The 27,195-nt window shown below is 41.8% G+C and overlaps 1 protein-coding gene across 7 annotated transcripts in view; it reads left to right on the top strand.

Annotated features, from left to right (window-relative positions):
• The first annotated feature begins 626 nt into the window (after positions 1–626).
• si:zfos-588f8.1 overlaps positions 627–27,195 on the top strand; it is a 59,059-nt gene continuing 32,490 nt past the window's right edge. For 6 of the 7 annotated variants that reach the window (XM_062424725.1, XM_062424727.1, XM_062424728.1 and 3 more), the window contains exons 1-4: positions 627–1,025; positions 20,323–20,543; positions 20,654–20,873; positions 21,186–21,695. In XM_062424725.1, coding sequence (XP_062280709.1) covers positions 20,386–20,543; positions 20,654–20,873; positions 21,186–21,695 — 888 coding nt within the window. In that variant the 5' untranslated portion in view covers positions 627–1,025; positions 20,323–20,385. Of the gene's footprint in view, positions 1,026–12,460; positions 12,482–20,322; positions 20,544–20,653; positions 20,874–21,185; positions 21,696–27,195 lie in introns of those variants that run through there. The other variant, XM_062424726.1, reaches the window with a different exon arrangement.

Consider the following 27,195-nt stretch of genomic DNA (forward strand, 5'->3'; position numbering starts at 1 on the left):
TATCACAACAAAATTAACAACACATTAGCCTCAGGCAGCTAAGTAGGTTAGCAATAAGTTGAAAAACTAAAATAAAGACAATCACAAATGAAAAATTACAAAACAGCCACATACAATTTTATGATAATTTAATAAAATAAGAAACACTTTAACAACTCTAAAATTTCAGATTTCAAAGAGCTGAATGGGTCTCAAAATAAATTAAAAAAAACACTCCTCAGAAATGGAGACAGGGCATATATATAAATGTTTGGTCACAGATCTGATAAAAGACTGGATAGTTAAACTGCAGCTGCCAGTATCGGTTGCTACTAGCAACAGAGTGTTTGGCTGTTTCCAGGACACAGCTCATAAACCTCCTTTTGTCTGCTAGCTTATTTTAATTGGTTGATTAAAAATGTGTGTGTGTGTGTACATCACCTGTGCCTTTGACCTCCTTTTGCGAAGGATAACAAAAGCTGTGAAAGTGGTCTTGTCCGGCGCCACCACTGCAATCCTAGAGGGGTCGCTGTTCTTCAATAAATGCCTCAGAGCAACAGGGCGCCTTCATTGTACTGAATCCGGCATCTGCCTTTTTCCTCAACTTTTTTTTCCACGGTTCAGACTGCTGCTGCTATTTCGGCAGAGAGAAAGGAAGTAGCGACAGGCTAGCTGGTTAGCCGGTCAGAAACCTCTCAGTCTGGCTGGGAAAGAATGGACTTTTGAGCCTTTCTTATCCCAGAGGCTGCTCCTCTTTATTCAGTCAACGCCTGTATAAGTAAGCTACAGTTTCTCGTCGGTGGGTTTTTATATTTTCTCCGCACCAGTTTCAAACCTTCAGAAATGAGTCAACCCTGATCTTTGTCTCTGTGGAGGGACTCCGCCGCTGTTAGCCTGCGTGATACAAAGTCAGTCTCTTCAAAGGAGCAAAGAAACAAGAGACGGAAAAGCTGTGAGCAGACTTTTATGTGTTTTATCCCTTGGTTGAATCGCGGGGAATGCAGTTAAGGATTACTCCAAGACAATGAGAAAAACAGCCGGGAAAGGTACGTTAAAAAAACACTGCTGCGTGTGCCTTTGGCTTTGTATGAGCTTATTTAGAACAAAAGTTCACAAGAAAACTTCATGAATTTTGTCAAATATGTTTGCGTATTGTCGAAGGAAATGCCTTTCTGTTTTTGGCTACCAGGCGCTGCATTGACAGAGCTGTTATAGGAAGTTAAAGTTGAAGTAGCTAGTCAGTTAATATCAGCGCCTCTTAACCATATAAACGCTAACAGGACTGTTAAGAGTACTTTTTAAGGTCTGATCCCAACCTGGAGCTGCTAGCTATCTTCCACAGTCTCCCTGACTGACTGTAGTGATAGTACTGTAGGTGATAACAACATGTCGCTTGTTTGGTCAGTGCATCCAGTGTGAGAATGAACTGAATGTAGGCTGACTTGTTGCAGTGCAATGTCCCCAGGCCTGATGCATAATGTGACTAACCTATATGTCAGTGGGCTGCTGATCTGGAGGAGTCAACACGGCTCACTGAGATTTTAGAAAAGAAAAACCTTCCACAGTGTTGAGTTTGGTGCAAACTGCTGAGTCTTTGATGGAAACCCAACCAGAATTGTTCAGAGGGAGCAACTGAAGCTTGCTATAATTACCAGTCTATCATAACTGTTATTATATGCATTGAAAGGGCTAAAATTTATGAGTTCAGCCATGATTGCCAGTGATAGCTGAAGGGATACAACACAGCAAATAATATAGCAACACATCTATTGTCTGGGACTTTTATTAAATTACATAACTTCCCTTCTAGTCTTGGAGCCTGCATTTTAATTAACTGACTACTACTGAACTTAAATGACTGTCTGTCTGGTAATATCAACACTGAACTCTCCTGTCATTGCGCACTCATATTAATACTTCCCACCACTGGTTTACATCAGCAATCATGTACTAATACTGTCACCTTACGCATTTAAGGAAGATAAGTTATTAGGTATGGTAGATATGGTTAAATTCACGATCATGATGTTCAACATAATGAACTGTGTTACACCACTGTGTGTGACACGAGACCAAACTCCTCACATGTGTAAAACTAAATTTGTTAGTTTTCAATTTTGGCTTGCTTAGAAACACAAATGTCTAGGACAATGACCCAAGATCATATTCTGTTGAAAATTGATATATGATATATTAAACGATAATATCAAACAACTAGTTTCAATATATTTACACAATCAATATCCTAGATCTACTGTTAGGACAGTAAAAGGGTTAGTGTTGTGTGGGCTTTGTAAATGCTTGTGTTAGTCTAGGTTTGTAGTGGCTTCTCCCATACAGAAGCACAAACCTTAACAAAGTCCTCCACACAAGCTGCAGGACCAAGTTCTCTCATCATGACTAACGTCTGGACGGTGGAAAAAGTAGTTGTACATAGGAACATTAAAATTACGCACATATGTACTGCAATTGGAAGTTCCTCCCCCTCTCTGTTTCCCTCTTTCCATTTCTCTGATTTACTCTGGTTTGAATGCTGTTGCTCTTCCAGTGGTCTAATTAACAAGCAATTTCCTCATAGTAAAATATACACTTCCATCTGTGTGTTGTGACCCAAGCCTTCAGGAATGGCTTGAAATTAGCTGTCAGATTAAGGGCAGAAAATGCTGCTGGAGGGCTGAGGGATCTCTGTAACACTGCAAAGCAGCCATTAGCCTTCCGCTTGAATTAACATTTAAATGTGTTTTCAGTTTAGTTTGATTTAGTCTTCTGAGCAAATGGCTGTTTTTTAGTTTAGATTACATCTTTTTCATATTTTAATTGAATTTCTCTTCCAGTAACAAACAATAATACATTTTACAAGAACTTTTTTTTTACCACCCTATTAATAAATAATCATAAAAAAATCCATAACCAAACGCTTTTCAGCAGATGTTTTTGGATCGAAGAAGCACACACCACAGTTCGTTACAGAACTCTGAAAGTGAAATTGAACACAATGTAGATTAGATTTGTAATGTATACCAACCTATTTGACCTTGTATGTAATATTTATAACAAAAGATGTATTGTCTTTGACAGAGCTAATAAATGTGTAATCATTGACAGTTATTTTTACCACCTTCTCCAGAAGAGTGACAAAGTAGCGCGTGTGTGTAAACCTGTGTTCAGCATCTTTCAGCCAGACTGCGCTGTGAATCAACATCAGCATATTCAGGAGCTTATGTCATATTAAATGACCTAATCAACATTCAAATCCCTCTGAGAAAGCTCAAGAGTCAAATTTATTAAAATGTTTCACAATTTTGATTATGCTAACTATCAGGAAGTTTAAAAAAGAAATAGATGTAACTGAATACATTTATAAATCAGAGATGAACACTTTATGCCCTTTAATTGTGTGAATAATTTGAATTTTTATTCAAAAATATCAAATCCCCCCCCCCCCTCACTGAACAGATGTCAAGCAGAAAACTCTTCAGTTTATGTTTCAGTACTCTTTTCTATCCCATAACCTCCTCAAAGTGCTTCTTAACACTCAGGCAGTCCACTGAGTGTCTCTGCCATCTTTGAAAGAAAAGGACCATATGGCCCCCTGCTAATGGTTGGTACTCAACAAGCCTCGCTGCAGAGCTGACAGGGGCTGAGGACAAGAAGGGGGAGGGGGAAAGAAGACCAATTACATCTCCAGCTCAGCCTTGAGTTGTAATTGGTCTACACATCCTGGCGGATGCAATTGTGTGAAACTGTGGATGAAAAGATAATTGCCTCAATCATAGCTGTGCCAATATTTCTCAGGGGTCTCTCAGGAGACCCAAGGAGCAGCTCCAGTTTTTCCTCTGGCTAGACTTGTATGTTAAGCTTTTATTCTTTTTTATTATTCTTTCATTTATTCTGTATTCGTGATCTTTTAGATGTCTTGTGGTCAGCTACACATGAGCACTTTATTCTTAGCTGATGACTTAAGAGGTGTGGATGCTATTTTTGCTGTGTAGATAGAAAAAGACACTATGAGAGGGTTACAGTGTTGTGTCAACAGCGCTGTCTATCTTATCGTATGTGTTCATGGCCAAATTTGGAGCTGTCTAGAGTTACTTGAAAAGCTGTTTTTTTTTTACCACTGTTTAAGTGTGGAAAATTAGGTCAATTTGCGGCTGTAGAATATGATATGTATTGGCATCACAACTGCACTGGTGTTTTAGTCTGGTTTCAGTCTGTTGTGAATGAGTGTAAAACCAGCAGATTGTGCAGGTTGGCTGACTTTCCTGTTGTCTGTCAAATCAAATACTTTAAGAGAGAGAAGTTGTGACCGATGGGGATTGTGTTGTGTTGTGTAACACTGTTCATGTTAGTCCAGTATTAAGTTATTCTTAGGTCGCTGGCTTTTTTTAAAACATATTTTTGCTTCAAACTCTGAGTAATGTAGGTCTTTGGTTGACAGAACAAGGACAGAAGAACAGGTTGGGCTATGCTGCGGCAGCACAGTGATTTCTAATCAGTCCCTTAGCAGCATGCATTGTCTCTGTGTGCAGCTGGTGTACTGGTCTAAGATGATGTAGGTTACCTGTGGTGTGACTCAGACACCGCAGTCCCATGTCCCTGCAAAAACAGCCTCAGTAGCTTCAAAGACAAGCTAGCTCAACTATCCTGAGACAAGCTTCAAAAACATCTTTAACAACCGAGTGAAAGACAAACTTAAATTAATAAGAAAGGTTATTATTATTATTATTATCTGGTAATAGTTTTTATGTGTTGGAGTAAAAGGTAAAGATGGTCCTGTGAATGTTGAGAAATAAATGTTATCCACGTGTCAGCTGGAGTATGCGACTACATGGGGCATCGTTAAGGGCTCTTTGCCAAGGGCTTGGCAAAACGGTCGGACATGTAGAGGCCTGCGTTTATTATTTCTGTTTACCAGCGTGCTCATCAGGAAGTCGCTGTATCACTGTTACTTACTCAAGAGCACCAGGATCGGCCAGGGTTCAGGTGTCATGCTGCATCATGTAACACCGTGGGCTGGATCAGGATCCAGGATTGTGTATCGCTCAGCTGTTGACAGAGCTTCATCATCTCCATATCTCCTCATCGCTGACGCAGGATTTGAATAGATTGTGGTGGGTAAATACTAGATGATTCCCATCAGTGTTACGCTAAGTAAAGCAAGCTGGTTAGGTGTATGAACACAGAGGAAGGGATGAATTGAAAGAAGAAGGTCAGGAAGGAAAAATGGGCCACCAGTTTGTGTGGTTTGTGTACACATGCAGCGTATAATCACATGGTCCAATAATGATCCAGGGTCCACTTTCCTCTGGAGAAAAAGAAAGAAGAAACAGCACTCTGCAGATAGCTGCTAACTGAGCTTTGCACTGTTTAATTGGTATTATAGTTGGCTGATGTCTGTTGATATTCATGTTGCATATGTCGACGTCTGCGGGAGAAATAAAGATAGACAATGATACCGTTGTTGGGTGGGGGTGGGGGTGAGAGAGAGAGAGGGTGCACAGCTTTTAAATCACGATGGTACGATGGTAGAGAGTACTCAGTGGTTGAAAAGACTGTCGGCCATCGGCAAAGACGGCCCAAATCTGACTGCTCTGACCTGCTGTGGGCTGTGGTGTTTTTTAGAGAGCGGAGACCATACAGAGAGATCAGGCGAAAGGAAAGTGAATGAGTGAGTGAGAGAAGGAGAGACAAACAGACGTAGATCGGTATGATTTTTAAAGTTATCAATTCCACAAACTCATTGGTAACTTGGCTCTTTGAATGTGGCAGGCTAAATTTATAGGCTTTATAAATAGTTGCAGCTGTAATGACGGGGTATAAGTGAGGAAAAGGCAGAGTGGCTGTTTAAGGATGGCCTACTTACACTGCATTTGTTTGTTGTGCCTTCACTCAGCCGTCATTGCGAGGCCCCAAACACATCAAGTCAAGATGATTTGGATCAAAGTTTGATTGCGATCATTATGATTATACCAAATCTGCACGCTTAAATTGTGATTATAGGCGCAGTCATAAGTCAAGCAAAGGTTTTACTAAAATATACAAGTCAAGAATTTTCCACAGTGAAGTGCAAAGTGGTCTGTCGGCGTCATGGAAGACGAAACGTAACCACTCACAGGCAGCACGAGCACTCTCATTTCATATATTTAAGTTTCAAATCTACATCTCTGTGTGTTTGTTAGTAACCCTCGGCAGTGTTTGCACTACCTGGCTTTCATTATGTTCACATGTTTGTAAAGTGTGGGATACCAACAATAACCCGGCTTTTACTATCTGCTTTGCATGCAGTCGCCAGCTCTGATTTTCAGAAATCCCCTACTTGTCTCCCTGTTGATTTTTTTAGTAGCTGGTGAACTCATTATGGATTTAAGCTTTTCACCTCCTCTGCTGTTCATGTTACAGAGATATTTTTTTAATATTTTAGACATGTGATGGTGATGAACGGGATTCAGCTGAGGCAGTGACTCCTGTGGTCGCAGATCTCCCCTGTGAGCCTGCGACTCGTCGGCCAAAAACGAGCAGCAGTCTCACAGGGCCACCAAACAAAAACATTTTCAGCCACAATAACATACCAAATACCCTCCACAATAGAAAATGACATCTTTTGCATGTTTGTGTCTGATTTTCTCCTCAGGCCCGTCTTAAAACTACTTTATTTATTGAATTGTAGATTTGTTCCACGTATCAATGTCGCTACTACTGGTCAACAACTCAAGCTAACTGTGCTCAGAGCTCTTATTTCAAGTCCGGCAAATTGTGTTGGAATCTTTCTGCCCACCCCCTCGGTTGGAGCGCTCACCCTCAGGAGGATTTCTTGTGTGTGTGTGGACAAATTGACTAGTTGATGGCTGTGGTGAGTGCTGTCACCTCCCCCTCCGTCCTCTCTGCGGTCAATGATCCTGTCCCTTGGCTCTGGATTATGGGCAGAGAGAGGGCACACCCTGAGGCTCCGTTTTACTGTTAAACTTCATTCATACCCCTGGGCGGACGCGTACCCGGACAGCTGCGGACACTACAGGCGCATCATAATTCTGTTTATCTCAGTCTCTGGAGTCCTCGCTTATAGGACGCGTCCCACACATGTGCAGTAGATTGGCGTCTATTGATTGTAGCGTTGTGGCTGCGCTGTCACAACTCTGAGAGTGACTGTCTGAATCTAATTATTAGACATGAGCCACGGACCAGACGGACTCAGACTTAGACTGAGTTAGATACGCAGGAAAACCCCTGACCTCATGTCACCTGCTTTATCTTTCACTTTACCAAACCACAGAAGTCACATAGCTGCGATGTGTGATCCAGAGTTGTGTTTTGTGTTTTAGGTAGTCTCAGTGCACAAAAAAACATTCCAGTAGTGATTCAGTGTCTGAAAAACATGAATTCCTGCCTGTGTGTTGGAGATAAACATGCACAAAATATTTTGACTTTCCTTATAACAGCCAGGGAAATTCAGGTTCATGTTAATATCCCCTTTTTGAGTTTATGGATTAAAACACTCAGCGTCTCCCACACATGTTTGACACACAGGAAGAGAGATTAAAGGATGAACCTGAAGTCCTGAAGAGATCACAGAAAATGCTCCAAGTTTAAAGCTGTTAGTACATTGGCACGAATTGGATCGGACTTGTTTACATGACATCAGCAGAATAAACAAGTCTCAAGAAGGAGTCATCAACACCGTCCCCGACGCTTGAAAGGAGACAGGAGGGGAAAAACCCTGAGGCGGCAGAGGTAGTGACGAACCATTCCCGCTACACGTGCCAGGATAGAAACGAGCCAGTATGTCGCAGCGGACACTGGATGGCAATGTGTTGGACCAGTACGTGTAAGCCTCACATCGCAAAACACATGAAGCTCAGGATGTTTGAGCTTGTAATGACCAAAAAGGAAGAAACAGAATCAGTTATCTCTGGCTTCATCAAACATTTGGGTTGGCATGTACCATAAAATTTGGTCAAACAGTGTTAAACATTGTTCAAGTGTGTGTGTCTGAGTTTAACTGTGTTTACTTACCAAAAAATTGGAGTACATCCCACATGTTACCGTAAACAAAGAAAAAGTAGAAAATAAGATAAATAAGTGTTTACAGGAGCTCTCCATTAGGTTTGAACTCGGTGTCCCGGTCTGCCAACTGCAACTCACCACTGGATGCCTGAAGGGCTGTGGAGAGTGACAAGAGAGAGAGAGAAAGAAAAGCACATAGAAGTACAGACAAGAGAGGCACAGATGGGGAAAGAAATGGAAAGAGAGAGACGGGCTGAGGGTTGAAGGAGAGAGATGGAGCAGGAACAGTAGACCTTGGCTTTGTGCTCTCCGTTGGCGGGGCTTCGCTCCGTTCTGTTTATTTTCGCTCTATTTTTACCGTGTAGTCTGACTCTGAATAACTCCATATGTAAGTTACATTTGATCTGACGAATCACTCAGGATGTCTGGCCCAGGTGGGAGAGACGGAGTATTAAGGGCCATGTTGTAAATCATGCAGAAGAAAAGACAGTAGACAGTAGAAAGAAAAAAAAAAAAACATTATTTCTTTGTTTGTTTCCCCTGTTACTGGCCTTGTATTTTAACACAATGTGGGTGGTTTAGAAACAGGCCATCCTACCTCTACATGTTAAAATGACATTATCCTTTCTAAGATGCTTATCAGCCACATTTTGGTGTGTGTATCTGCTAGGCCACCCAAACATCATCTGGACACACCACAGGGGAAGATGTTTGACCCGCTCCTTCATTATAAATCCTTTATTAAAACCTCTTTATAATTAACCCCACTGCTGCTATTTGACCGTTTTTAATTTCAAACAGAGGTCAAAGAATGTAAAAAAACATCGGCTGAGTCATATTACAAACACTGAAGAGTTTTCCAGTGGGTTTACAGTGATGCTCTGTCTTCAGCCACCCATATTACACCTTGATGTCACAGCAGAGAGAACATGGACCTCACTTAAACCTCAGTTTCTTTCTTCCATCTACTTCAATCTGAATAGTTACCAGTGGGATCAGTTTGACCTGCCGTCTAGACTTTTTTTCCCCCTTCCTAGCGAACAAAGAAAAGTGGCATGAGTGTAACCCACAGCTGGGATTTTAAGTAAGTATGAACTTGGTGCAGTGCAGCGACTATTTTGGTGCTACAATGGAGTCATGTGTTTGGGAAGTGTTTTTAGAGCCCACATGAGTGAGCGTGTACAATAATCCCCTCTGTCTGCCTCCTTCCCTTCGCTTCCTTTTCCCGTCTTCCTGATTTTTGCCTGCAGCTGCCCCACATCTTCAGACGGCATACTGTATATATGTGTGTGTGGGGGGGTTAGGGTTAGGGTTAGGGTATATCACGTTGAAAAGGAAGGAAGTGTTTCCTTAACTGGACACTATCCTGAGCAGCAGCTATTTACCTGATTAAAGCACACCTGATTCAAACTGTTATTATAAATGTAAAAGTTTTGATGCGACAAGTAAATATCTTTCTTTTTTGCAGCGTTTCCACAAAAAATGGCATCGTAAACTCTGTGGAATGACATCAATCACGGCCTATTTCCATATAAAGTAATCCAGCGCAGGATCACTGTTGCTCAGGTCAAAAAAAACACAACAAATGACTGCCTTGTAAATGTTAAAAATGCCAGCATTTCGTCAAATCAAATTACACCAAGCCATTTCTAACCATATGAAGTGATCCATCTCAAATCTAAAACTACATTTTGGTAATGATGGTTGTTTGTAGCTGTAAAAAGTAAATAACAACCTGACATTTGGTCATAGAATAGAAAGTTTACAAGACTCTTCAGCCTCTGCTCAGTCTAACTGTCAGCTGCTGTGGAAAAAACAGCTTAAATGTGAAATACTAAGGTGATATCTTTAGGTTTTGACACTTCAAAACCTAAAAAAATGAAGTTTACTATCAAATAAGACAAAGAAAATGAACAAAAACCAAAAAACTAAGGTGTTAATACTGAGGGAGCGATTGGCATTTTTGCTTGAAAAATGACTTTAATAATAACTAGATGATCAAAATAGACCCAATCTGAACAAGCACTGAACTCAAAGAGCTTCACACCTGTAACATGTATAGCAGGGCTTTCATCTTATTGCATTACATTGTGCTGGTGTTTATATTATTGCATCTATCTCTGGTCTAAATGACTTTATTAATCCAACATGTCTAAGACGACGGGTCCGGAAAACTCTCCGGAATCCCCTGTCACCACGGACCAGCGTGGATTCCTAAAACATCCAATCAGACGGAGCAGGGCCTTCTGGGTTGCATTAAATCAGACATGCTACGGCCTCCCTGATCTGGTGTATTTCATGTGGACGCTGCAGCTTTGAATCTAGAGTTTCAGCTCATCACACTGATTAAAAACATAAATTTCCCTACGCCAGCTCACTCGCCTATATGTCGTCTTATAGCAGCAGAATAAACCTCACGGATGAAGAAACCTCGGGAATTGAGTCAGCTCGAGGCAGACGTCTCAGGCCGGGATGAGAATTTGCATACGTATTTTGCATGTGAGCTTCACATGGCTGTAACAGGTTAGGAGAGGTTTGATGAAATGCAGTGTACTTATATTATTGTTCAGATATATTCTGTTGACCTTTGTGCCGCACTCAGTGGGGCTCGCCTCAGGCCATATTGATGGCGTGACAGAATATTAAAAAAGACGCTATTTAAATCAGAAACATCACAACATGGGGGGTTTTTATGGTAAGGCAAAAGTTCCTTTAAGACTGTGCTTCTCCACTGCAACCTGGCATCTGGACTGAGTTAAATCAGCAGTGCCAAATGCTCGGCGGTCGGGAGCAGAAGGGGGTTGGCCAGCAGGGGGTCGAAGGGAGGAGGCAGTACATGAGCAGGGGTAGCATTGCGGGGGTGGGGGGGGATTCTGTGAGAGACAGTGATTTGACAGGAGAGATAAAGGGAGAGAGAGGAGGCACGGTGAAGGAAGCAGTTAGAAACTTAGGGGCACAGCAGAGGCAGACAAGTGGCGAGACGGGCGGGGAGGGAGGGAGGTTGAAGGAGTAGTGCAAGGCTGTACCCGGGCCTCTTAGATTACTGACCTGCTGTGAAATGTACATAAAATAGGAGTTCATAAAGCTGTGGCTATAACTAATGTTGGATCGCCTCGAGCTAGGAGAGAGCGGGCCGACACATGGGAGAGCTTTGAGGAGTAATACTCTTAACTTAGTCCATCCAGTGTGTTTGCACTCGGCCCTCAGCTGTTGATGTTGTCCCCCATTTTGCTTGACTTGTGGTGATCTGCGTGTGATGAGGGGGTCAAACCTACCTCCGAGGGATGTCAGATGAACGGCAGCACGCTTCAACTTGTCAATACATGACTCGGACACATGACATTGGGAGCGGCGGATCGATGCAGCGCACTCAGATGACCATGTTATGATTGATTAGGATTGTCCATCACGGTCATGGTGATTCATTGTGACGGGAAGTTCGCTAGCTCGGCATTAGTTTATGGTTTCTGTACTTCACTTTTAAATACCTGCCACTGTGCAGTTTGGCTTAAACGTATCATGTGTGATGTCTTTCTCTGCTCTTCGTGCTGCTTTTCTAGCAGCTTAGTGCGAGCAGGAAAGAGGATTTTGACCATGAGCTTGGGTTCCATATTGAATGAATAGGGTAATATCAACAAGTCAAAGACTGGATCCCTGCGGCTTCTCTCTCCTTTATCCTCTTCTTTAGACGCAAGCAGCAGATGCTCCTCAGCTCTGGTTTTATTGTTCAAGGCTGGCTGGCCTGTGAGCTGTCTTAAAGACGGGGGGGTGAGAGATGAGCTTTTAGTGCCCCCTTTTCTTCTTTAGCCTTCACTCTCTCTTCACAGTTCTCTCTCTATCTGTGCTTGTCTCATTGGTGCCTGCTGGTTAATTCTTTGATTGAGGTATTGGTCCGTTTTAAACAAAAGGCTGCATCTTTGAATAGGCCACATGGCTCTAGTGGGAGGGCTCTGATCCATTCACTGCCATTTTGGGTGCATCTGCACTTCCTATAGAGCCTCAACCCTGAGGCAGATTTAGCACCACTCAGCAGCAACAAGAGCAATATCTAACACACAAGTCCTGAGTGCATTTATAAATCCCTAAGAGGACACACAAACAAACGTAGGCCAAATGCCACTGGGAACACACACACAGACACACACAAACACACACACACACACACACACACACACACACACACACACACACACACACACACACACACACACACACACACACACACACACAGAGTGAATCTGTACTTCCTTTACTTCAGAGGACAATGCAGCCTGCTTTGGCAAAGAGCCAGACCAGCCAGACCCTAACCCAACCCTAACCCTAACCCTCTCATCTCCATTAGGTCATGCAGAGAGAGTTGTAGTGCTGATGGATACTTCAGTGGCCCCATATCTACTTTCTGTGAAGAGAGGAGAGGAGCTTGGTCTACAGTGCTGCAGCCAGATGCACCCTGGGAGGGGTGTAGTTGGACCTGGGAACTTTGAAATGTTTGAAATTCAGGGTAAAACAAAATAGTTACATTCAACTTGAAGACAGATGTTCAAACAGTTAACCTCCTCAGCCCCACAAAGCCTTCAGCAGGCCCATCATTGCAAGCACATGTTGTCTGAACAAGCACTGTTAAAAGCCACACAGCTTTATTTATATTATAGTCAAAACCCCAAGAATAGAACAATATTTAAAAAAGAAAAAGATTTTTACATTTTGCTCATTACAAAGAAATAGCTTTAGCAAAGCTGCTGTTTATAGGACACAGCATGACTTTGATATTGTCCAAAACAGTAGAAAATGGTACTTTGAAGCCACTTCAAAACATTGAGAACATCAGCGCTCTTCTTCTTATCCAGCAGTTTGGTCAAAGCTGACAGATGTGTGTTTTGTGTTTGATGTGACTATTTAAGAAAGTCACACAATCGCAGTCTTTAGACCTACGCCTAACTTGCTAATCTGTAGTGAGTCAGATCCAAAAATGTCTCCTTTACAACACTCATGATCGGGAGGGTGGCCTCGAATTTACTCATCAGCCTCGTCAGTACAGAGCTGGTTCCTCCAGAACAAAGCTGAAGAGTTTACAGGTGGGTTTTTTTTTAATTCGTGGTAATATTGTCAATTAGATAAAATGCTTTTGGTGTTAACATAGCTCTTCAGGGTGTCACATGCCTCCACAAAGGACCTGTTGAACCCTTGAGTTGTTTGGTGTGTGAAACACTGACTCGTTGCATATTTTCTCCTTCTTTCTTCATGACTCGCTTCATCTCTACTAATGCAGCGAGCCTTCTGACTAGTTATATTTGCACCAATTATCCTTGATACAGTACCTACAGTTTGTTGTTTGTAGAGGTCAAAAAGCTATGTATGTATTGGTTTACCAGTCGGATCAATCTGAGAATGCTTCAGTTGTATCTCAGGTTGATCATTAATCATATGGTGGTTCAATCTCCGGCTCCTCCTGGCCACATATCAAAGTGTCCTTGAAAAAAATTGGCCATTGGCCTCTGATGGGTGTATATGGAGGGTAAAAAAAAAAGTAAGTTACTAAAGAAATGTCAAACTAATGTAGTATAGTAGCTATTGACTATATGAAAATAAATGTATATCTACAGAATATATATGATTTTTAATAAGTTACCTCACCTGTCCTCTGTCTGCCAAATCATCACATAATTTGGTCATTTTTAGATTTTTTTTTTTAATGTATTTATTTAAGGTTATTGGTTAAGTACTCAGATTTCAGAACATTTTAAGTCAATTAGAGTAATTGTATGTGCATGTGTAAAGGCATACTATGCAGGAAGTATAAACGCATACAAAAATAATCCCTCTCCATCGTCACTTATGACCCACTAGAAGAGTGACAGTGTATCTACAGAAACACTTCCCACTGCCTGCATTTCATTATTATTTTTCCATGTTTGAGATGCTCCTTGGTGTCAGCCTATGAGCAGTGGGTGTGTACTGTGTACCCTGCAGCCAATAAGAGCACACAGGGTGTGACGTTGGGACTCGTAGTGTAGCGACCAGATTACATCACATCTTTGTCCTCTTCTCTCTGTCTGTGTCATGGATGACTAAAGAGAACAGGTCTGTGTGTGTGTTTACTGATGGCTGGGCCGAGCTCAACACACACACACACACACACACACACACACAGAGAGAGAGAGAGCAGAGAGGGCACAGCATTCACACTAAATGCTGCATCTTCCTGCAGGGTTATGTGGAGGTGGGTGATATAGCCCCTAAAATTATATCACAATATTTCAGGGTGTTTTTGATGATATGACTGGAGGGATTTTTTTTTAGGTCTGCTTGTACTCAACCGGCTGCTTCTGCTTGAGGTGGTGAAATAAGTTTGAGTGGCCCCCTTTCGTTGTTGCAGTCTTCTTGCACCTCTTACATGGTACTGTGGTTTGCTGTACTTCTGATCTTTTGTAACCAAACCACTTCCACACGACTGAAGTCACTCCCCTTGTGAGCACAAATGCCTCCACTGTGGAGCGCGTAGCAACGTTACTTATGTTTTCAGTCCTGTTTGTTGTTCTTGTGCATAAAAGAATGACGTCATTACGTAAAGAAGTTATACTGTCGTTATCGCTTTATGGATTTTTAATATCACATTAAAGATTATACTAGCATTAACATGATTAATACAATGTAATCTGAGCATTTTTCTTTACCGTTGTCACTGTCATATCAGAGACTTATTATGTCCACAGTGGAAGCTGCCCGTAAGCTGTGACTCCGGAGATTTATGAGGCATCCTCGTCTGACGCTTAGAAGGAATTCAGGGAGCGACTGTATCATCAGCCAGCATATGCTGCTGACATCATCACTGCCTCCTGCTTTGGGCTCACCTCTGTGTTTGTGATTGTGTATACAAGTGTGTGATACATACTGTAGTGAATGAGAGATGGGAGGAGGAGGAGGAGGAGTGAGAAATAAAGTCAACATTTGTGAGAATGGAGAGATTGGGAATATTTCCGCTGAAGTTTATTGACCCTTTATGTGTCACTGGGTCATTCACTTCCTGCCACATCATAGAGTCAGCTGGTGGTGTCTCAGCACTGACTGGTTGCTCTGTTTATAGAGTTTCTATATATGTCGATGTGTGTGTGTGCCAGTCTTGGGAGGTCCATTAAGATGAAAATTTACTGTGTTGCACAATATAAGAGCATAACACTCAAGACTTTCACACATTTCTAAGTAAGATCTTACACTGGCCATATAAAGGCAAACTATTTATTTTCTGTCTCAACTAATTGGCACTCAAGACTTACAATTGCTCCTCCTACTCTCTCTCTTCCCTCCTCCTCTTTCTTCTTGGTAGGGCTTTTCTCTGCATCTTTGAAGGTGGGTGAAGAAGACTGAGTGGGGGTTGTTAGGAAGGAAGAGTGAATAAGACCTATTTGGCTTATTTCACTTCTGCTGCAGAGTTTCAAACACCATCTGTCTTACAGCCAACTCCGGCTTCAACTATAATGCAGTTATGTTGTTTTCTGCTGACATTTTTTTTTCTCTCTTTCCATTTCATTTTCCTTTTTACTTACTGTTCCCTATTCTTCCCCCTGTGTGTACATGTGACAGGCTTTTCTTTAGAGATTGTGTACACTATTGCTCTTTTTAAATTGTTGCTTGTCAGAATTGCAGAAAATGAAATGTGCCATAATTTCAGTGTTAGGATAGCACAGTGACATTTAGACTGGACCCTGGAGCAGAGAACTTTAAAATCAGTGAACATTTGTTTTCTAGGTAAATTGTACCTAACAGAAGCTTAATCTAAAAGTTTAACGAGGAAACAAAATAGTAAATAGTGCTTTTCAATGAAAGGTGTTACTGACAGTGAGATTTATTGTCTTTGGTTAAGTTTATGTTGCGTACAGACAAGTGTTTTATTGATGACCAAACAATGGAATTTAAATTACTGTAAGCTTATTCTCCTTGACTGGATAATGAGGGCTCAGGTGGGATGAGGTTAGTGAGTCCAACAGGAATGAGTTTGATACCCTTAAAAATGTCTGCTGTAAGGAGCTTGTTAGTTGTTAATGCCTGCTCCTCCTCCTGTCTACGGTAAGCAGCTGAAGAGTGGCTCTCTACTCAGCTGTAGTCCCGTGCTCTGGTGTGTTCCCTTTTACCCCCAGTAAGCAGCTAAACTGCCAGGCTAAGCCTACGCAAAGCAGACAACCCTGGGTCTTATCTGAGGAATGCTGGGCATCCTCACAGAGGATCTCCTCTGCAGGGAGGAAGCAGCACTATCTCAAAGCCTCCCGTCTCCTTTGACTGTCCCCCAGGACCCCTGTCTATTCTGTCTCACTTTTTAGATGTTTACCTTTCTCTCTCTGTCTTTTCCTCAACTTATCATTGTCACATTTTCTATCTGTCATTACCTCTTTTTTCAGCTTTCCTGTCTCTCTCTCTCTCTCTCACTGCGGACACACACACACACACAGATGTGTACACATGACGCACAAGCCGAGATACTTTCTCTCTTTCACACACACACACACACACACACACACACACACACACACACACACACACACACACACACACACACACACACACACACACACACACACATACACACTTTCTGTAGCTTTATGTTTGCTCTTTGAAACTGGTAAAGAGAGCAGCTCAGGGCTGAATGTGACGGATTTAAACCAGATAGAGCCCATGATGGAGGATAATGATTATGCTGTCTTTTGTGGTCTCTGCAGTTTTGCATGCCTTGGCATTTTACAGGCTTGCATGCTTTCGGGACTGTGGTCAGCTAGCCTGGCAAAGTCACAAGCTCATGACTCTAAAGTTGCTCTATTTTTCCTCTAATTCTCAACCGTGACCTAAATGATTCCAGAGTTGGCTTTGTTAAGACATCTTAGTCGCTGCTTTTTTGTATTTTGTTTAGTGTCTGTTCCTGTTTTGAGTTAAAATAACAAATTCAATGCATCACAAAACAGTATCTGAAACAAGCTTGGATGAAGGATCAGTTTAGTTTTTTTTTTATAGAGATAAAGACAGATAAAGAGGTATGTACATACAGCATAGATAGAAACTCTAGGCTGAGACAAATCAACAAAAGTTCTCATACTTATTGTCTTTACCACCATTATGCAACTAGATGGTGGATGATTGAAATGCCCAACACACGTCTTATCTGAGCTAAACAACTTACTTGTAAGTTAGCCGTTGAGATAGTTTGTGTGTATTAATTTACAATAACTACACAAACACGTTAGCACACTCCTTTGTATCAATCATCGGAAAGTTTCAGTGAAAACAAGCCTTGTAATGCAGAAATGGAGAACTTGATTTCATAATGCATGCAACAGTCTGTGAGAGCCTGTTTTCCCTCTGCCTGCTTATTTTGGGCATATTTCAGACTATAACATTTCTTATTTTTCAGGTTGTGAAAATACACTGTCTCTGCTTGAATGATAAAAATGATAAACTGGAGGCCACAGTGCTTACAGGACTCAACCCTGGATCAAGTTACTAAAGCAGTGCAGTCTGCCTGCCATACAGTGATTTAAAACAGGTTCCCATTTCCCCCAAGGGGGGCTTACAGTTTACAGAGCATGCATTAGTGATGCAAAGCCACGCTACACGATCCATCATTAGACCAAACTTTACCCAGCTGCTGTCTATGTGAGTCAAACTCAACTTTAGATCACTACTCTGCTTTAACTTCTGTCACAGACGGTATCAACATGACTGTAGTACAGTCGGACCTGAAATACCTCAGCACGACTTCAGAGAGCATCCTTTAAAGTTAATCAGTAATGTTGGCCGGGCTCTCCGTTCCCCTGTGATGATGTAAAGCTGTCATCATGCCAGTCTGGCAACGTTTACCACAACATCTTGACTGACACTGTCATTTAATTTTGGTGTGTGGTGAAATGTGCACTTGTACAAAGAAATATGACCGTGTAATGATTCTTGAGCGCTAATTACAGAGTTGCCTGATGTGACTATGTACTGAGTTAACACTAGCTACTGTACAGTACTCTGCAGTCTGCAGTGTGGAAAACTGTGAGTCTAACAAGATCAGGATGCAACTGTACTTCTGTGTGTAGGTTGCAGATAGCCACGTGTTCACGGTTGAGATATAGATCAGTATTGACGGAGTAGTTTCCTTTCATTCAAGAACATGAAACCACGTCGCACTCCTATATAACGACACGCAAACATTGTGGTAAAACTTTTTTGTCTTTGATTGAAGCTTGTGTGATGAAACCTTGTCGATGCTGGTAGGGTGATGACTGTTGATACCTCACAGGAGACATGGTCATATGCTGTGGAGCGCTCAGAGTGAACAGGTTTTTATTCTATCTTTCCTAATAAAAACCTGCATTACCTGAATCTCTTACTTTATTGTAAACAGCGTTACAATTACATGAAAGAGAAAGTGTCTGACCTTGTTGACTTCATGAGTCATGCGATTCATCAGGAGGGGGTTTTGCCTGTCAACTTTCTTTATTATAGTGGTTAAGTTCATAAAAGTAGCCCGGTACATCTTTAAAGCAGCTTCACCTCACTCAGGAAGCCAATGATGTCCATAATAAGGACTGAACAAACCTCTACTTTGTTCTCCGTTAATGGTCTGCTGTGATGTTGTAAGAGCTTTTGTGCTGTGACCTCGCCAGACGGAGAATATTGAGTTATCCATGGATGCAGAGATGGGCTGCTGTGGTGAAGGGTTGCTTAACTCTTTTCCCTGCCGCTGCTACGTCACACATTACTGTAGGTGTCTCGGCCGTGAGAGCGAATAGCTTGCGATCATTTCACCATTTGTGGTTTACCCCCCAGTGTTTTGTGTATTTTCATCTTGGTTGCTGTCATCGAGCGGAAGGGTTCAATTTCTCTGCTGCATCTGCAGCTGCAACTTACGGTAAAGTTTCTGTGGCAAAGATATTTACAAGTGCTGTGATAGTAATCCACTGCAGAGTTATTAACTAAGAGTCACCACCACCACCAGCACTGACGCACACGTCTGAGCTTAGCTGTAAAACTCATGTGCAGTCTGCAGCAACACGGATACACCTTTTCTTTTCGTTGGAGTGGAGGCACAGTTTGAAATGTGCTCGTCAGAAGTGTATCTTTAGATACAAGAAAAATCACTCCATTTAATGATTTGCTTTCTTTCAGCCAAATATAGAATCAAAATATTGTGGAGTTTGTCTCAGCTTTTTCAGTTGAGAAAATTTGTGTTGCGATGTTGCATATTGAATTTTAGTCAGTTTTCTCTTGAGTGTAAATCATATGTAAGGAAACATTTTTTATATGGAGTTAGGTGAGAAATAATGTGTATTTTCTCTATTTTCTTAATTTAAAATGATTCGGTATCACTAAGACAAGTCTTGACTGCAGACGGAGGACTATATGCCTTATACCAGGTATCTTGTTTCAAATTGTGTTAATGTTCCCTCTAGATTATAACTTGGTGTATTGATCAGCACGTCTTCCATCATAACATTAAAATGATCCACGGTGTACTTTTGGTTCTCAGCCTTAAAACAGCACTGATAACTATTGATTGTTTATGAAATCCTTACAGACCTGTTTTGTGTAATCGGTCTGATCTGACCTGTGAGCAGATATTATTTGATGCATGAAGATGTTTCAGGAATGAAGTGCCTGATTCTTCTGCACAGAAACAATAATAGAAACAATAATAGGCAGTTTGAGCACTTAGAGCTGTTTACTGGTAACAGTAATGTAATTATATTCTAGCATGGTAATATTTTTTAGTGCAGTAGTCAGCACCTCACACTCGTCTTACAACAGGAGGGGCAGTTTTGATGATCATGATTTCTCACCTTACATTATGTGATTTCTCACCTGATTGCTCTTTAGATATTTATGAAACATTTCACAGGGGATAGATAAGAGAGGTGAAAGTGGCCTTAGCAAGTAGCTTTATAGCCTCAAGGCTAATCTGATACTAATATATAATAATGCACACATCTGTAGAGGCGTTTCATACATCATCAGAATATGAAACTCCAGGGTTCAAATACCAAGGATGAACTTTCGATGTGGTTTGAGACTTTGTTTGAAAATCAACTATTTTGTTTGCATTTTAAAATGCTTGCCCGGAGCTGCAGTGATGCACTGTTTAGGCTTTTAGAAAGCTGTAATGCTTTATGTTGAAATCTGTTCTGTGTTTATGCTTTACACCAGTGTCAACCGTTTATCAAGATCGTGTAGGATAGTGCTGAGGTGATAGTCAGGCTTTTATCCTTAATGTTTTATCTATAAACTGACGTATGTCTCCCCCTGTATCACGGTCCAGTGACAGTATGGAAAATGATCAGACACCATTATCACTGATCAATCTCTCATTTTCAGGTGCTGTGTGGTGAGAGGGAGGCAGTGGGTGCGGCATGCTGAGGCCACTCCCCCGGGCTCAGGATGAGTGTTAGAGATGGCGCTGCCAACAAGGCAACGAACGCATGTGGAGGAGGGGGGGGAGGTGGGCCAGCTAGCCCAAACGATCATGATGGCCGCTCATACATGCTCCAGATCTACCCACGGCTGGCTACCCAGGCTGCCACCTGCTGCAATCTTAAGTGAGTTTGCAGATCTTTCTTGTTCATTTCAAACCCTTGAAATAATCTTTTTGTACTGTTTCAGATGTAAAGGGACTTGGCATTGATCAACTATTTTTTTTACTCCTCAGAGTGCAGAAGGATGCAACAGCAGCCTCAGTGATCTCGGATGCTGCCTCGGCACTGGGGCTGGACCCTGGCCACCTGTATGTGCTGGCAGAGGTGAAGGAATGTGGCGGGGAAGAGTGGGTGCTGGAGGCCGGAGACATGCCAGTTCAGAGGTTTCTGCTATGGCCTCGGAAAGCCCAGGAGAAGCACCCTCAGAGCCTTGGCTTTTACTTCTTACTACAGGTGGGGTTGACAGCACATAGTTCACAGTGTAGTCTTACTCAGTGGATATGGACTGCTGAGAAAAATCCTCCCGCTGCCATATAAAAAACAGTTAAAAAAAGGCAGATAAAGTAGTCACAACATCATTTCACCCCCTCTGAGCATAATATATGAATTTGGGTCTCCCCTTGACGATTGTAACTGGTTTTAAGAAATAAAAACAACTCAGGATACTTTTAAACTGTTTCAGAAACACGATGTGTCAGTTTTAGCAGCAACCAGTTGAGCTAATTTAAGGTCTTTTCTTTTTTCCTTTGTATTTCCCTGACCCAGGAGAGGAACCATGATGGCACTATCCGTTATGTCCACCTCCCGCTCCTGTCCAAGGAACAGGAGGCACAGCGGCTAGCCGCCAGGGGCTTCCTTCCCCCTCCACAAGACGACTTTGCAGACCTCTGCAACCTCCCCGTCCTCAATGAGGACAGCATATTAAACAACCTGCGCACACGCTTCCACAAGAAAAAGATCTACACCTATGCAGGCAGCATCCTCATCGCCATCAACCCCTTCAAGTTCCTGCCCATCTACAACCCTAAATATGTCAAGATGTACGAGAACCACCAGCTGGGCAAACTGGAGCCTCATATCTTTGCTATCGCAGATGTGGCGTACTACGCCATGCTCAGGAAGAGGGTCAACCAGTGCATTGTCATCTCTGGAGAGAGTGGCTCAGGCAAGACGCAGAGTACCAACTTCCTGATCCACTGTTTGACTGCACTCAGCCAGAAGGGCTATGCCAGTGGTGTAGAGAGGACCATACTGGGCGCTGGACCAGTTCTGGAGGTAAGACTAATGCTTTGTAATTTTTTTTAAGTTTGTTTCACAAAAATGAAATCCCTATGGACACTTTTGTCTGTCAAATAATGATTTTTGTTTTCACTCAAGCACATGACACAAACTGTGTACACTGTATTTCATGGGACAATAATTGTGTCTTGTTCTGTGGTTATGAATGCAAAAAAATCCCATGAAAGTATCAGATCCATGCAGTGCTGAGCAAATGTCTTTCCAGGCTGCAACTGCATTGCTCTTGTGTGCGTAGGCTGAGCTAATGGGGCATATGGAAGTCTGTGTGCAGTGTTAAACACTTTAACATAGAGACTACATAGAAAGAAGAAATGAAAAAGAGGATGTGAAGTTCCTCTACCCCCTTCACATGGCCCCTTGCCTTTGAAAATGTTGTGGGAATCAAGACAAGACAAGATAGGGCTGTTTGTTGATTTCTCTGCCTCTATCTACTTTTTGAGCAAACACTTATATATGTGTTTGGTCTCTTTGGGTGTAACATAATTTCTAATCATATAACATACTTTGTAGATTTTGATTAGAGTTTAGAAATGTGAACATGAGTTTCATTTGGAGCTGTTCATGACCAAAAGCTGTTAATTTTTTGTTACTGTTTCAGTCAGGTGACTGCTCCTCTTCCTGCTCTTTGTGAAATGAGATACTTGTCCTGACTTGCTCTTTGCAACCGCTGACAGGACAGAATGAACCAAAACTGCTGCCAAACTGAAACAGGAAACTTTGCCTTCGAGTTGATACCTTGTGGGAAAAAAATTCAATAAAGTAAAAAAACTCAAATTATTTTTCAAGCAGTGAGTGTGTAAGGCAGCTAGTTGATAGTACTGAGGCATGTTTTAGGCCTGACCCAGAACAGTCAAACTGTCATATGAACAATGTCCCCTTTGCTTAGACCCCATTGTGTGTTTAACTAGAGCAAACAGCTGATTTACTGATACACAAAAAGGCAACACTGATCAGACAAAACGTACCAGCAGAAAACACATTAGTTCCTCATGCAAGTATCCACATTAAAAATATGCTTTCAATTGGTTTTTCAGCCAAAAGTAAGAAAGTAAGAATGACTATCTTTGTAACAGTAACAGACATTTAGAGACAGATACCTAAAATGGTGTCAACAGTGAATGAAGGTCTGGCTGTACATCCGCTAAGGGGTATCTTTATGATGTAGACAGTTAAACAACCAGGGCTCATTGCAAAGTACAGCTCTCGGTGTTTAGAGACATGTGGCACAATCAAACCATGCAGACAAGCAGGCATCTGTTAGCTTTCGGATGGTTTTCACAAAAAAACGGGTGCATCATGAAAAGTAAGTCAATATTGCAGCGTGGTTTTTACTTGTGTTTATTCCCTGAGCCATGCGGCTAAGAACAGAGTTGTCTTCATTTAGCTTATTTTTCATCCCTGTAATAAGAAACGGGGTCTCCTCCACTTTCACATATGGAAGAATTTACCTCCAGTCAGACCTCAAGCTTCACATCACTCCCACACTCATATTCTCTCATAAGCAATAGTTCATTGTGAGTGTTGTATCGCATTGCACTATGCAGTGAAGGCCTCCATCACTGGAAGTTTAACTCCACTTTTAAATGCGTGTTTCATCACAGTGGATTACTAGACTGCTCTGTGTGGTGTACTGGGTGGCATGAAAGTGTGTGACCTCGGGTCAAATTATGTGTTGAGAGTGATTCCTGTCAGCAATGTAATCTGGATGTGTGTTTGTGATTTGGGAAAGATGGAAGGACCACAGATGGAAAAAGATCAAGTTCTGCCTTAGGCTGCAGAGTACGCATCAGACTGGTAAGGCCCCATCTCTGCACATTCACCTGAATACCACTATAACAAAAAGCAGAAATCCCAGCACTTGGTTTGGGTTTGATTGCTTTCCTTAGTTTGGAGAACTAATTACTCTCAGTGCTGATCTGAAAGTAAATCTCGACATATTTTCTTTTTTATTTCTCAGTAATGCCCATGGCTAATAATAGACCATAAGCCAGAGAAGCCAAGTGTGGAATGTGATTCATTCAAAGTACAAAACGTTTCTGAAAAGTTGAAAAAAGCCCCCATATCTGTGAAAGTGAGTTCACAGGAACTCACCACAGAACAAAATTAAACAGAAGTTTGATGGGAATTGCCAACAAGTAGGCTTGAACATTAAGATAAGATAAGATAAAACGTTTATTGATCCCACCAAAAATTCATTGCTACAGCAGCTCAAAAAGATAGTGATATGAGAAAAAAACTAATGTATACAACAACAAAAATTAAAAACTAAAAAAAGGAACCTAAAGTGCAATTATAACATATATATATATATATATATATATATATATATATATATATATATATATATATATATATATCTTACACTTGGGGTGTATCAATATGTCGCTGAAGGAGCTGCTTAAAGCCCTCACAGTCTGATGCAGAGGATGGGAGGTGTTGTCCATGATGCGGGACACCACACCACTCCCTCTCTTACACCACCTCTATCGAGTCCAGGGGGCAGCCACAAACTGAGTTAGCTCTTTTTATCAGAAAGTAGCGATAGTAGCTTACAAACACAGTGTATCCATCCATCATTTGTCAGGTCGCTTTTGTCTGTAGACCCTCTGACTCAGCCTTCACCCACAGGACCGCTGCTACTTTCAGATGTAGCAGAATATGTGCAGCTTTGGTCCCTTGATGTGTGTCAGTCTGTCAGAGTCTTTGGTTCCGGGTGGCTAACAGAGAGGGGGAGGGGAAGGCGATGGAGAGATTTTCCCCTCCATCAGCAGAGTTTTGGTCCCTTTGGCACACTCGCGGCCACTCTGCCGTTCAATCCCGGAATGCAGCGTGCGTGTTAGCCCAGTCCAGGGCTGTGGTTGCCGGGGCAGACAGGGAGACGGGTGTGGTCTTTGCTGGCCTGGTCATTGCAGGAAGTGGAGATTGAATTTCATCAGGGAGCAGTCAGTCAATCATCGTGGCTATTGAACATCTGTACCTTTACCACCAGCAGCATTACTGCATCTAAATCTGCATTTCATTCAGAACAGTTAAAGCGTAAGTTTAGACTATTCCTTTTAAGATTTTTCCACACTACTATTTGCTGAGAGACCTTTCTGGTTAGTTTATGTGAATAGATTCAGTTTTGACAACACCCACCAGCTTTTTGCAGCATGCTCATAAGATGGCTGACATGAAACAAGTTGCTTTACAGAGGAAGCAATAACTCCTCTGAAATTATGTTCCCTGCAGTTTCTCTCTACACAAATAGTCCACCTCTTGTGGTTCTTCCTGTGACAAGTTCCAGGCAAGGTTTTATACATGGGGAGAAGAATTCTATTTTTAGATAAGGTTACTAAAATGAAGGAATATTTACTTTGACAAAAGGATTTTATTTGGTTCTTTATTTGCCCTGGAAGCAGATCAGGTTGCAGTGGTGTAAAATGTAATGTGTATGTGCATTCTGTGTGTGTATCCTCCAGCTATAGGGGAGTTCGCCTGGCCCGGGTCACATTTTGAAGAGATGAGATCATAGTTTGTGGTGCTGGCCTGTGTGTGCTGTGTTACTGGCAGATTAAATGGCCCTAACCTGAAACCACTTGTCCTCGCTGTCCTGCTTTAGTATTTTTCAGTTCTATTCTACTCTTTTTTTTAATCCACTTCTATTGTGTAGATTTATGTAATGTTAAAGAAGACCTTCTACCGTCTGAACAAACAGGGATTTTTCTACCTGCTGAACAGCTCACCTGCCTTAAATAAGTATTTCATTCATGAACTGGTCCAACTGGTTGATCCTCTGTTCTTTTGGTGTCTTTGTTTTTCGTTTGGCAGGCTTTACAGCACATTTCTTGTGTCAGCAGGGCCCTCCTTTGTTGCAGAGAATTGGCTGACACATAGCAGGGAGTATATAAGAGAAGCATGTCAATAGTAGGCACGTCCAGATCAAGTTTTTCTTGCCCAAGTGTATTTAGCACAAGACAATTGAACTAATATTCCCATGATATGTTATAATTAATAGGTCTGAAAATAATAGATTGAGATAATCTCTGTTGACCTCCATCCATACTCTACTAAAATGACTAAAAACCTGCAATATGATCAGGTAAAAGTTGTTTTGGCCACAAATCTCTAACCACACCTAGGTTTCTCATTCATTAACAGCTTTTGATGTGAGGTTTGATGCAAGTCTTTACCTTTTTTATCCTCACATTCAGTCAGTAATGTTATTGAAAAAATTATCTCTGCTATAACAGGCGTAAGTAATAGTCAAGTTTACACTTCCGGTCATTTAGGACTGATCGTGTAAATCAAGTAAGGCCAACGTTAAGATTTGCAAACCTCGAAAATGTGACACAAACTCAAGAAAATGATTCAGCTATGTTTTAGGCTGGCCTGAAACAAGGCAAGCTGTAACTATATTAGTCCAGAGTCTCCTCCATGCCACTTTGTCTCATTACTTCAGACAGGAAGTTCCTATCATCCGGAACCCTCTTTAACAGGAAGCAGCTACAACACAGCAGTAGTTCTCTGTGCTGTTAGCTCAGAGCCTTGAGGGGTGTGGATAGAGCAGAGTATTGTATTGTACTGTTCAGGAAGTGCAGAGGAGTAGTTGGCCATTCTGTCTGCAGGCCCATTGTTTATCTCTTAGTTATGGGTTGCACCTTTTTTATTCCTTGGCTATATTTGGTTAGGCTGGGTGGTATTGTGTATGAGTATGGGAAAAGCTGGCATTTTAAGTCGCTGCATCACGCACACGTATCATTCACCTCACACACTCACACACATACAAAGGGGCTTTAGTGTAATCAAACCATTCAGAATTGTATCGAACAGTAGAACATGCTGTTCCTTTCAGGCCGAATGCAGCTTACATATAGCAGGATGCTGCAGGCCGCTGCAGGGTCTATTCATGGTACTGTGACCACACCACAAGCCAAGGTTTTGATGTGGTACCCATCTAGACATGGGTGGAGCTGCTTGAAATTACTCCAATCTGGTAAAACACCAGACCACAAGAGGAGCAAAACTGGTACTTGGAAACTTTATCCTAACCATTTCAACCGTTACCTCTGACATGGCTACTCTCCGTGCTTGCGTTCCTCGGACATCTGAAATGTAGGCACGGAGGAAGTAGATAAACAAAGAAAGCAAAGACAGCCAATACATACAAACAGGTAAGAAAATTGGGAAAGCTGTACGAGATACTGGAAATGAAAACTTTAGCTCTTAATTGAGTCCAAAAGGCTCAAATGGTAGTTATGGTATTTTTCAACCTGGACCCTATTTTTCCATCAGGCTGCAATGTAATTCTTGGGGGCAATTTCAGCCATCAAAGTAAATCCACTAAAAGTGCTTGTTTTTGCCACTGACAGGCTCTGATTTTTGTTTTCTAACAACGAAAGTAAACACAGAAACTAGCCGTCTGTAGCAGCATTATCACTAACTGCATAGTGAACTACATCAAGGCCTGTTAGCATGCCATGCTTGTTTACATCTG

The sequence above is a fragment of the Scomber scombrus genome, chromosome 8, assembly GCF_963691925.1.
Source record: "Scomber scombrus chromosome 8, fScoSco1.1, whole genome shotgun sequence".
NCBI lineage: Eukaryota > Metazoa > Chordata > Actinopteri > Scombriformes > Scombridae > Scomber > Scomber scombrus.